This window comes from Rattus norvegicus, chromosome 9 (genome assembly GCF_036323735.1).
Source record: "Rattus norvegicus strain BN/NHsdMcwi chromosome 9, GRCr8, whole genome shotgun sequence".
NCBI lineage: Eukaryota > Metazoa > Chordata > Mammalia > Rodentia > Muridae > Rattus > Rattus norvegicus.
Window position 1 is genome coordinate 48,257,888 of NC_086027.1, and position 12,403 is coordinate 48,270,290.

At 44.8% G+C, this 12,403-nt stretch overlaps 1 protein-coding gene across 6 annotated transcripts in view; it reads right to left on the reverse strand.

Annotated features, from left to right (window-relative positions):
* Aff3 (ALF transcription elongation factor 3) overlaps positions 1-12,403 on the reverse strand; it is a 457,478-nt gene that overhangs the window by 362,985 nt on the left and 82,090 nt on the right. For 5 of the 6 annotated variants that reach the window (XM_039083846.2, XM_039083844.2, XM_063267370.1 and 2 more), the window contains 4 exons: positions 9,558-9,632; positions 7,403-7,523; positions 5,854-6,166; positions 5,351-5,736 (listed from right to left, as the gene is read on the reverse strand). In XM_039083846.2, the coding sequence (XP_038939774.1) occupies positions 5,351-5,736; positions 5,854-6,106 (639 nt within the window). In that variant the 5' untranslated portion in view covers positions 6,107-6,166; positions 7,403-7,523; positions 9,558-9,632. The remainder of the gene's footprint in view (positions 1-5,350; positions 5,737-5,853; positions 6,167-7,402; positions 7,524-9,557; positions 9,633-12,403) is intronic. The other variant, NM_001413892.1, reaches the window with a different exon arrangement.

Below are 12,403 nucleotides of genomic sequence, written 5' to 3' on the forward strand. Positions count from 1 at the left end.
ACCGAGGGTGACAGGAAATAGGAAGCCTACATCATTTATCTTCTGTGAACTTGGAACAAAAATCAGTTAATTGCTTTTCTGGGAAGCTATTTTGTGGAATCATGGCATTCAGTTTTTCTACTCTTACTTGTGATACAAATGGCGATTTTTAGAAAACTCTGGTCATAAAAATGCTATGTTTAATCGATATATCTTAAACTATTGCAGTTTACATTTTAACAAAGAAAATTCAATCAACGAAACGGTTACTTGATTCTTGTGGATGAAGGGCCAATCACAACTACCAATGGTAACACAGTCTGTTAACTGACACTCAACTATAGAGAGCTCTTTTAAGACCAACAAAACTAGGGTGACAGAGCAGGCTTTGCCCACTGGACTTTAAGCATGGTCCCCATCTCAGCCATCAGACGCGTGTGCAACAATGTATTCAAATCACTGCTACTGATTAACAGCAAATGGACAGTAAGACTAGGCATTTTTGTAATACCCCCAAAGACACCGAAAACTCCCCCAAAGGCCGACTGTGCCGTCTATGACACACCTTCACAAGTAGAGGCTACCTTCATATGCTTTGTTCAGATTCTTCAACGGACAGGTAAGTGATGTATACCGTTTCATGGCTCTGTCATGTATGTGCCTGCCCCTATGGCCCAACATATAAACAGGTACTAAGTTTGAGCCTGATATGAAGTACCTTTCCAAATGAAAAGTTATTACTTTAAAAAATTGTTTCCATTACCCCATGAGTCAGAGATTGAAAATCCTTAGTATTAGGCATATTTAAGTTTCAATGTAACCGATGCTGAGGAAGAGCCTTTGTAACATATTTAGATAGTTATTTATATGTTTAATAAAAGTTGCAAATCCCACAAAACTGTATCTACACCTCTATTTCATAGTCCCAAAAGACTAACTCTGGGATAATGTTAAGATGTAGGAGGAGTGTGTGTGTGTGTGTGTGTGTGTGTGTGTGTGCATGACAAAAATAACTCACTTCAACTGGGAGCCATTCACCATGCCCTGCCCTGTGACGTTGTAGAGTGCATGCTTCAGTCATTTGTTAAGTCCCTTGCCTCTAGCCTAACAACAGATACCTTTCCAAGTGGCACTCTAGGGGAGCCCCACTTAATGAGGGGTGGCGGCAAGAATAGGAGACTCAGCTATAACAACAAAAATATGTTTTTCATTAAACCCAAAGCCGAGCTGGGATAAGCCAGCTGAGAGGCAGGTGTATGGTTAAGGAAGCCTCTTGAGGCTTTTAACTTCCACATCGAACTGCACTAGGCTTTCCTGTACTAATTACCCATTACTGAAGAGTGAAAAATTCTAACAAATGACGCTGTGGCAGCAGATAGAATGCAGTTGTTGTAAAGGAAAGCGCATACACTTGATGAACTTTGAAACCAGGCAATGAGATTTAAATTTCTCCATGTTTAAACGAATAACAATCAGTGTTCCTCTACAAGAATGGCAAAGGTGACAGAATATTCTTGGGACTAGAAGGCCAGTGTTAAAATTAGTTTCGACTGTGAGATAAATTGCAAATTAAAAGCTAAGTGTTTGAGAGCAATTTATTCAATTCATGGCACTAGATATCCTGGAGGCAGAGATCACATTGTAGATTTTTAATATCTCAAGTCATATTGCACCTAGCCACCATCTGCCGAGGAATGCACCTACACAATACCAGGCAGCCACTCGCATCATAGTCTCATTGTCTCTCTCTCTCTCTCTCTCTCTCTCTCTCTCTCTCTCTCTCTCTATATATCTATCTCTATCTCTCTCTCTCTCTCTCTCTCTCTCTCTCTCCCTTCCCCCTCTCCTTCCCTCTCTGTCTCCTTCCCTCCCTCTTTTCCTTCTTCCCTCCGTCTCTCCCTCCCCCCAAATGCCATTTATATCTAACATATCTTTTAGAAGGTGGATGCCTTACAATGTACTAAGTCTTTTTCTACAGGTAACATCCTCAAGTACTTGAGGAATGCAAGCTATCTTGTGGTCACTTCCTCTATATTTCCCTAGAAAACACTTCCTGTATGTTACTGGAAATAAGAGTTACTAAGAATGCATTTTCAGACTGGGAGTATTTTTAAGGTATACACATACACACACAGAAATCCACAGACAGACACACAGACACACATACAGACATACACATAACACACATACACATTCACACAGAGAGACACACATACATACATACAGATACACACAAAGATGCATACACACACACATACAGATACACACACACAGATACACACAAATACACAGACACATACACACAGAGAGTGACACACAGACACACAGATGCACATACAGACACACATATGCACACACACATAGACACACAGACACAAACACAGACACTATAGACACAGACACACAAACACAGATGCACATATAGATACAAATGCACAAACATGTACACACATACTGACATAAACACATACATATACAGATACACACACACACAGACACACACATACAGATGCACTCACACAAATACAAGTATCCACAGACACACACACATACAGACAGACAGGCACACACACACACACACACACACACACACACACACACACACACACACAATTTTTAACCACTTGCTATGTCAGATTGTTTTTCCCTCCAAAAATTAAACATGTAGAAGTGTATATTCTTTGAAAAGAAAAATCTAGTTGATAAAATTCAGTGTCTGTGTTGTTATTGTGTGTTTTACTGGAAAGACCTACTACTTCCAACCTGCTAAATGGCATTTGTTAACCTCTAGAAAAACAGTTTAGAAGAACCTTGTCAGGGTTGGGGGATTTAGCTCAGTGGTAGAGCGCTTGCCTAGCAAGCGCAAGGCCCTGGGTTCGGTCCCCAGCTCCGAAAAAAAGAAGGAGGAAAAAAAAAAAAAAGGAACCTTGTCATTAAGGAAAAGCGAAGACCAGACGCCATTTTGAACCAGTCCATTCCTTACTATGGCAGTGAACTTCATAAGCAGACATGGTTTAAGAATCAAATTATGTTTTTCCTAATATACAAAGCTTTCAACTAACACAAAGACTGACTCCCCTCTCACACCAGCTCAAACTGATTTCACAAAATAACACTCCAGTTGCCCCATTTCTGTCAGTGTGCGCCTGGCCTCAAAGGTATACTCAGGACAGTGTGAGAAGGCAGTAGACTGTCAATTTCCAACGCTGTACGTAGGAGCAATGGAGCGGTTTCTATGGGTCACCTCTCTCAGGCATGGCCCTCTTGCTGTAAAATCACCAAACTGGTACAGAGCATCATTGTCCCTAATCTTAGATCCTCGAAGGCAGCATAAATCTGTTTCCAGACTATTGACAGCTCACCAAAGGCCTCCCTGATACTGTACGGGCATCTGCGAAAGGCTAGCCTGGGTACAGAAAATGCAGCACAGTGCTTTTAACCAGAAGTGACTATCCCACTGGATTCAGAACGAATAGTTACCTAAGAAACAGGAGTTGCTGACATATGAAAAACATTTTAACAAGGAATCAACTAGAAGGAGAATTGTAAATGGATTCTGGAGGTGTAAGTTAGCTACCACCGTTCAAGGAGGAACTAGATTTTCTCTGCCAAGAGAGATCATTTGATAAAAATGATAAAACCTAAAGAGTCTGGGGCATTCAACTTGCTGTGGTTCCTCCATGTGTTTCCTACAAACTTTACAAATACCTAGGCCTGGAGAGATGGCTTAGCAGTTGAGAGCACATGCTGCCACTATCTTAAAGTTTTCCTCCCAGCATCCAGGTCAAACAGCCACATCCACTTGTAATCCCAGGTCCCAGGTATCCATTATCTCGGATCTCCATGAACACCTGCACTCACACACACACACACACACACACACACACACACACACACACACACACAGACACACACAGGCACACAGAGAGACAGAGACAGAGAGGCAGAGAGACAGAGACAGAGCGAATTTTAAAAATAAATAAATAAATAAAAATAGGGGTTGGGGATTTAGCTCAGTGGTAGAGCACTTGACTAGCAAGTGCAAGGCTTTGTGTTCGGTCCTCCACTCCAGAAAAAAAAATGAATAAATAAATAAATCTTAAAAAATACCTGGAAAAATTACATTTTGCTTTCCCCATTCCTAATGCTTCCTGCATACTAAATGCTAGAATACATCATGAATGCATAATGGAAAGGAGTATCAGTGGACACACGTCACCAAATTTCCTAATTAAACCTCAGTCAACACCTCCTGGAATGCAGATAGTCTGCAAAGTGGCCCATGTCATGTCCCAGTGGCCCATGGAGAGTTCTGAGATGATAGCCCGGAAATGCTCCCCTCAGTCTCGTCAAAAGCGCAACAGGAAGCATCCAATCTCATTTGGTTATTAAGTCGGACTAGGATGCGAAGAACACTCAGGTCACATCATTACTCTGCCTTTAAAGAAGAACATGTCAGAGGGGGAAAGGTGACCTAGGTGATCGGTGCTAGGGAAAAACCATCCCAGCTTCTCTTCGACACTATTTCACAGGGAGACAACAAAAGCAAACACGCACGGTCGCAATTTCTCCTTGAGTATTCTTGACAACCGTCATCCATTTGGAAGACACTAGGAGACATGCTACTCTAAAAAGGGTTGTTCTCCATCCAAATTCAAGTAGCTGGTCACCGCCTTAGGCGCTCCGTGTGCCACACATTCGGGAAGGCAATGAGCAAAGGGGGTAAAACGAAGTCCAAGTGCAAAGCAGGGGCGGACGAACTGAAGTACTTCCTTCCGAGAATATGTCCGTCCATACGGCCTAACAGACGCCCAAGTAAGGGTTCTGTTACTATGGACAACCCTGAACCATGGGCTTTATGAAGTAGGTGGAACACCTAATATATGGGACATTAACCAGACCTAACATTGATCTAAGACTTCCCAAATTCTTGTTTTACACACTGTACAAACTCAATCTCCTTTAAGGAAGTTTGTCATGAAACGTTTCAATTTTCTTTTTCTGATTAAAGTGTTCAGAGTTCTGAGCTATTTTATGGAAATGTTTTGCCTCCTTGAAAGCTGAAGTGCAGCCTTTGAAGTGTTTCTATATTGCCGAATACCATCTTGTTCATGAAACTCCCGTGAACTCAACCGAAGGAGGCACTCCGACCGTCAGTCGCTAAGTGAGCCGTACGCAGCCACCAATGCGTATATATGCATTTTCAGTATAAGGCAATCCTATCATAATGAATTTGAAAACGTTAAAAACTATCACTTCTGTTTGGGCGCTTCAGATCTTACCACATCGCTGGGGACGTGGGAAGCGGGGGACATAAGATTTGCATTTTCAGGTCAGGCTACTATTTTAGCTGCAGTTAGAATGGACTCACCTCGCCTTGCTTGGGGATGCTGAACTTAGCGAGCTTGCCCTTGGCTCTGGCTGACTCTGGTTTGCCGGCCGGGACCCCTCTGTAGGCCGTGCAGTGCACAGCAGTTTCCGTGGATGACTTAAGCTTAGGAGATTCGTCGGGAGCCTGGTCCTGGCCATCCATTGGCCGCACATAGGCGGTTGGTTTCTGCTGCCCCAGGCTGGGTTTTGAAGCCAGGGATGGGGGAAAGTTCTGAACGCAGTGTCCACCGCCACTGTGCTTGGCTGCCATTGCAGGCGGCCTCTCCTGTGTCTGAAGCCCCGTCTCCACATTGCACACTTGCTTGGCCCTTGTCTGCTGTCTGCCAACACCATCTCCAAGCAAGGTCCTGAGAGAGCCCTGTTGCGCTGAGTTGGAAGAAAGAAGGTGATGGTGAGGATGAGGCTCTCCACACACAGTGAACAGGTTTTTCACCGTGGCTGTCTGAGATCTGTGCAAAGCAACCGCCTCAAGCACCCCCTTACCTGCTCTCTGTTGGCCGTCAGACGGTGGGTGCCCAGCCTTCTGCCAGCCCATGGTGCCTCTCTTGCTCTGCTGCACTGGGACAGCTGCAGGTGTGGAAGATGCAGTGCTGCAGACAGATGAGGGCTGGGGCTGGGCTCTTGACTCTGCCACAAAATGGTCATCGATCTTGTTCACAGGAGTCTGGGGAACACCAGGCTTGGGGACGCCAACAAGATGACTCTGGTTGGATCGGTCAGTTAAAAAGTCTTTCATCTCGTCATAATTTCCTAATGTATTCTGGATCCGGTTGGAGAGTTCATCCCCCTTGTTAGTCTGGAGATAGGAAAATATTCATGATACTGTTAGAGACAAGATACAGGAAACAGTAGGGCAACAAGGCCAAGGCTGATACACTCCGAATAAAAACTGAGGGATGAAATGGAAGTCCTTATGGGTTCTGAAGATAGCTGTTAGCCTCCGCATCAGTCAAGAACTAGAGATGTGCAATGGATAACTTTGGGGTATATTAACAAACAGAAAGCTGTTACTGGTATATTGTGCTATAGGAAAAATTCATTTATCATTACTTATACATATATATTTCTTTTATATGTGTATGTAACATGAAAATCAGAAAATTGACTCTAACAATGTCATAAAACGGTCTGGATTAAGTCTTCCCAGAATTAGTTCATTGTTGTTTTATAGAGCTACTGAAAGCTTTCTCTTGAGGATTTCTATTTGGCTCACAATACGGTTGCTTCTAGTGCCTAAGCATGCACTTCTGCTTGTTAGAAACACAGTATGGTAGGCTAGAGGAATCGGGGTAAGAGAGCAGCAATGCAACCAAACATGCAATATTCTCCAGCCCTAAGCAGTCCATGGTACATAGAGTCTAAAATGTGAGTGAACTCTAAACCAGTGTTCATATTGGAAGAGAGAAGAATTCTGTCCTGTTAGTAGGAAGCACAGCAGGTGTGTGTGTGTCTGTGTGTGTGTCTGTGTGTGTGTCTCTGTGTGTGTCTGTGTGTGTGTCTCTGTGTGCGTGCGCGCGCGCGCGCACGTGCATGCGTGGGGGACGAGGCAGGGGAGACAACTTGCAAAAGTTGGTTCTCTTCTTCTACTGTTCTCCTAGGGATCAAACTCAGGTCCTCGGGGTTGGTAGCTGGCACCTCCACCCCCCACCCCCCAGAGCCATTCTGACAACCTCCAATCTCCTTACGTGATCCACACTTATCAAATATAGAACCTAGCTTCTTTTGAATGGTGGTGTCTCAGAGCCCGGAAAACATTGCAGGTGCATTAACTTTGGAACCAAAGACATGAAGTCTGAACTACTCATAAAAGCCATAGCAAGTGGGTCTCAGTGTCACACTTCTGGTGAAGTCAAGGAGCCCACAGAGCCACGAAAGCTGGACATCGATACTTATGGGTGTGAACCCCATTACATGTGACGCCCCCCCGCAGGAGCAGGGTAATCTTCCTAGGTAAATGGAGTTTCTTGTTCACTCCTTCACAGGGCCTGTGCAGTGGCTGAAAGGGAAGGGTGAACAGCTGAAAACCGTCTACCTTGTAGGGTTCACTGAAGAGTGAGTAACCGGAGTTAAAGCCGCCGCTGTCCTGCTGCGTTTCCTGACTTCTCCTTTCCCGTTCTTTCCTCCGTAACGCATTCCTATCTGGTTCATAGACACTGCACCGGGAGAAAGGAAAGAGAACAACCCCAAGAAATTAAAGGGCCAAGCCCAAAGTCATGTACATCTGAAGGCAGACATCTGGTTAAAGGACAAATGGCAATGGCTGAAGAGACAGGGATGAGTTAGAGCTGGGCTCAGCAGGCCAACTGAGTCCCATGGCTGTCCATCACATCCTTCCAGAGGACAGGTCCCAACCAGAATTAGCTCCTCTGCCTGATGTGAGAGACAACGACTACATAAGCAACTCTGACAGAAGCTGGAGCGCCTTGTTCGGGTCCACGGTAATTACTTCGATGTGTAAATACAAATTATGAGGTGACATCTTCTGGTGACATTCACGGCCTCGGAGTGCTATATGGGAATGCTCCTGACTGGGATTTTGTGTGTGTGTGTGTGTGTGTGTGTGTGTGTGTGTGTGTGTGTGTGGCGTGCCTGTGTCTCTGTAGTGATTCTGTCATTAACTAGCTCCCTAAAGGGCTGTTAAACCTCCATGCTGCAGTGGGTTTCCGCTGTTATGAGCCTCCTCCTGATCTCTGTTAATCAGTTGCATCGTCAAAGAGGACTGAATCAATTCTCCCTTCTGATATATTTGACACCATTGCTCCTCCTGACCATAAAACGTGTGCTGGGGGGAGGGGCGCAGGAGGCAAAGGGGAAGGACGTCGTGTCATTCCCCCGTCCTTCCCCTCATAAGGAGAAATGAAGGGGCCAACTCAACTAGTGATGAGAAAGTGACTCTCTGACCAGCAAAAGTAGACACACTGCCCTTCTGGGCTCACCGGCCTAGAGTGGACATACGCGCTATCTATCAGCAAACAGGCATCCTGAAAAATTTGGAACTGTCCTTAGTCCTTAGCAGAAGCAGAGAATGACGGCGACATATCTGCTCGGTCTGGGGAGGAGAGTAGGAACCGAGAGGCCTACGATTAATTTAAGGTCTCCCCAAACACAGGAGACAGAAAAGCTTCTCAAGCTCTTTACCCCTGGGTGTCTCCATAGGAGGCAGGGCATGCCTCTGAGCACTGCAGTAAGGTCAAAATAAAGGTGGCTGTAGGTAATTCAGAAGAGAGCTAGGACCCTGGAAATCCCGGGATAGTGCTATTAAAACAGATATAAGGAAAAGGGTCTGTGCTTGAAAGAACTTTAGGAAAACAACATTTTGAAAGCTAAATGCCTATTTTTAGTACCTGTGCTGTGTACACGCAGGGGGCATACAGGACATGGGGATACAGTGATTAAAAGGTTATTCCTCATCCCGGTTCAGCCCACGCAGCCAGGGCATATTTTAAAGTCACTGTCTGTGGGGTGATCCTACACATGCTTCTGGCAAAGCTGCCTGTGCCCCTGAGGCATTTAATTTAAATTTAAAATTAGGGAATGCTAAAATATCCAGAGCAAGGAGGCCATTAGCATTTTAATTCATCCTTAGTACATTACCCAAAGTTATTAGGTTTGGGAGCCTAACCGGTGTCCTTACATTAAAAAAAAAAAAAATCTACCGACAGAGAGGCTCACCCCTCCAATGTCAGTCACAGTCTATTTCTGAGCGTGGCTGAGGGGACACTGAGCAGCACAATGTGGACCCCAACACACTCACTTAAGCCCAGAAGGGGCGACTGTAATTGTCCCATGGTGCTGGTGGTTGCTTGACCCAAGTCCCCGGCTTCTGTAAATGCTACACGGGTTTCACATATTGACAGGATGGAAGACACATGATTTATGGTATAGAGGCAAGAAGTGGGCTTTGAACAACAGGACAACCCTAGTTTATCATCAACTTCTAATTTTTAGACTTACATTGGCTGGCACTTGAATTGGGGGAAAAGGACCTTTGCATCCCAAGCATCTGAACTTCCCTTCTCTGGCACCCAGGATGCCAACCTTCAAACAGAGATCTCCACACACATGCCATACAGGCCAGCCTCAGCTAGGCCAAGTCAAACACACAAGACTGGGGTGATGCATGGAATGGCCTTATGCAAGATGAACAAGGCAGGCCTCTGAGGAGGCCCCCACACCCAAAATTATACCTCCTGCATCTGCTGGCTGATGCCTGAAATTCCAGAACTAGAGAATCATTCCTCTGGCTTAGGATGTCTTCACCCCTGTAAGAAATACAAACACCACAGGAAGAGAGACGCTTTAAACCTGGCAAGCCTGCATTTGGTATCTTTGCATGTATAAGGTGTTTCCCTCAAAGGCCTAAGGGAAGATGCAGGACACCAGTGTACAAAGATACTGGGATCTAAATGGGAGGTGTGACCCTCCCAAATGCAGGACAGAGGGAAAATACAGCTTACTTTGCAACGTGGTTTAGATATTTAAGGGGATGGATTCCACAGTCAGCTTGGTGGGTCAGACACAGTGTGCTCCCAGGACTTTGGAATGAGTCAGGTCATACTTTAGGAAAGCTGGGGTTGAGGGCATACTATTCCTGTTTAAATAAACCCCTCATCCCCAACCTCTTTGGGTCGGAAGAGACAAAAACAAAACCAGTCCAAGATGCAGTCTATGGCCGAATAAAAATTTGCTGTGTGGTTCTGCCTGTATGACCAGACTATGTATGATTTCAGACAGAAGGGGCCAAACACCCTTAGAGACAAGACACCCAACAGAAGAGCTGCACTGCCAATCCTTTCTCGGGGCCACCACAAAGCCTGTGCAGTGCGTCCATGCCAACAGATGACCCGGTGTGTAGGACCTCATTTGTAACCAAAGGAGATTAAAGGAAAGACAAAAGAAAGGCCCAGCTTCCTCCATGTCTTCTCTTTGGTCTCTGCTTCCTCAGTTCTACAGTCTCCATTGAGCAGAGGCAACCCACCCACTCCTCGTTAACTAGACCCAACACCCCCAGGTCTTATGTCAGGCCTGAGGAGCTGAAATATTACCTGCTCACAGCAAACACCATTCTAAGAGAAAGGCAGGACCTCCCACTTTTCCCAATGCCTGTGCATTGCTACCCTAACCAATGCGCAGTGCTGTTGCTTGTACAGACAGTAGCTGCTTGGCTAGTCCACCTCTGCACTAATTACAGAAAGCATCCACGCAAGTGCACGAGCTGGCATAGGCCTTTCTTTTTCTCTTCCCCTGAGAGAGCAGCCCCTGACCTCTCACTCCCTTGCCCCTGGAGCAATGTGAAGGCTATGCCATTGGCTTTAGTAGCAAAGAAACCTTTCCCCTGAAGGTGGCAAGTGGGGTCAGCTTCCTGAGGCTGCGGGACTGGTCCTCAATGATCCACATTCCTGGCAGGCTGGTGTACCTGTTAAACTCAGCGACTGCCACACTCGCTGTTTCTGCCTTGCTAACAGATGGCAGAATCTCTATCAACTGTTAAAGTTTTCCCTTATATCCACAGAAATTACAAGAATCACATCCCTCAAATGTATATCACCAAATGCATTTATTTATTTTTGCACAGAAGTGTGGCAGTCAACCACCATAATGTTATTTATTATTTATGACAAATGCAGAACAGCTTCAGAAAATGGAATCTTTTAAATCAACTCCTTTTTAAAAAGAATATTATTAGGAGGTTTTTTTGTTTTTTTTTAAAAAAAGCAAATGAAAAAAGATAGAAAAAAGAAAAAGATATTTCTGATTGTGCTTCATTTACTTGAAGTCAGGTTTCTTGCAGGGCTCACGCCAAAGCCAGTTATGGAATGTGAGTAAGAGGAAACAACCAAACAAGATAATTTCCAGATAGAATCCATTCTTAACTACAAGGTGACGACATGAAACTAAGTAACAATGTTTGGCCATGAAACTAAGTAACAATGTTTGGGATTCTGCAGGCTTCCTTCTGTTGAGGGAAAACAAACGACCACCTAAACAGCCAGCCTCCCATCTGTCTGTTGAATGTCCTTACAATGCCAGGTAGACAAAGACCGGGTGGTAGGTGTTACTATTAGTTTAGCTTTTCAAAAATCTAATTTCCATCATGGTCAAACACGTCCATAACCTCAATCCTTGGAAGATGGGAGGGAAAGGACCTGAGGACTGTCTCAAACAAAATGAAGCTAAATAAAGCAAAGGATTTAGGATAAGACTTAGACCATCCCATCTTAGATCCTTTAAAAAAGACATCATACAGGAGAGACAGTGAAGTGCAAAACACTTTATTCATCTCTCCCGAGAGAAAAGGGGCTGCGCACAAACCAGGGCCATGTGGGTAAGTGGAGGATGAACAGCAAACAGAAACAAATGGGGCATCGAAACAAAGAAGCTATTCCCCATACAAAAAGAACAATGAAGAGAATTATGTTAGTAGTTACAATTTTTCCCAGTTTCCAAGAAACAGAAAATTATATTACATGGGACACACACACACACACACACACACACACACACACACACACACACACACACAGGATCACCATACATCCTAGAACTACAGCACAAACAACAAAATTACAGATCCTAAACAGTGACAACTAGTACTGATGGCATAGCCAGTGACATCAAACACTGCCAGTTCATCGGCCTATCCCGGTCTCTCCCACACTGTGCTCCCTGGGAGAAAAGGTTCCGATGAGTGCCACCAGTCCTGACAGCTGAGCCCAGTGCTTGACCTAGCTGACTCAGCTGTCCAGGAAGAGCTGGCTCCTGCCCTGCCCTACTCATCCATGTTGCAGTCCATGCAGTAGGTGTGCTCATTCCAAACCAACTGTCATTTCCCACAGAGGAGGCTGTTAGCAAAGGGTATATGGAGCCAACTTCAGCCCTTGACTGGAATCATATTTAGTTCTTTATAAGATCATCCTAACTTCCCGTGTGTCTCCAGATCAGGGGTTTAGCATTCATCATTTACTCTTGTTATAACAAAATACCTGAGGCAGTATACCTTATAAAGAAATGAGGTTTTTGCCTTTTTTTTTTA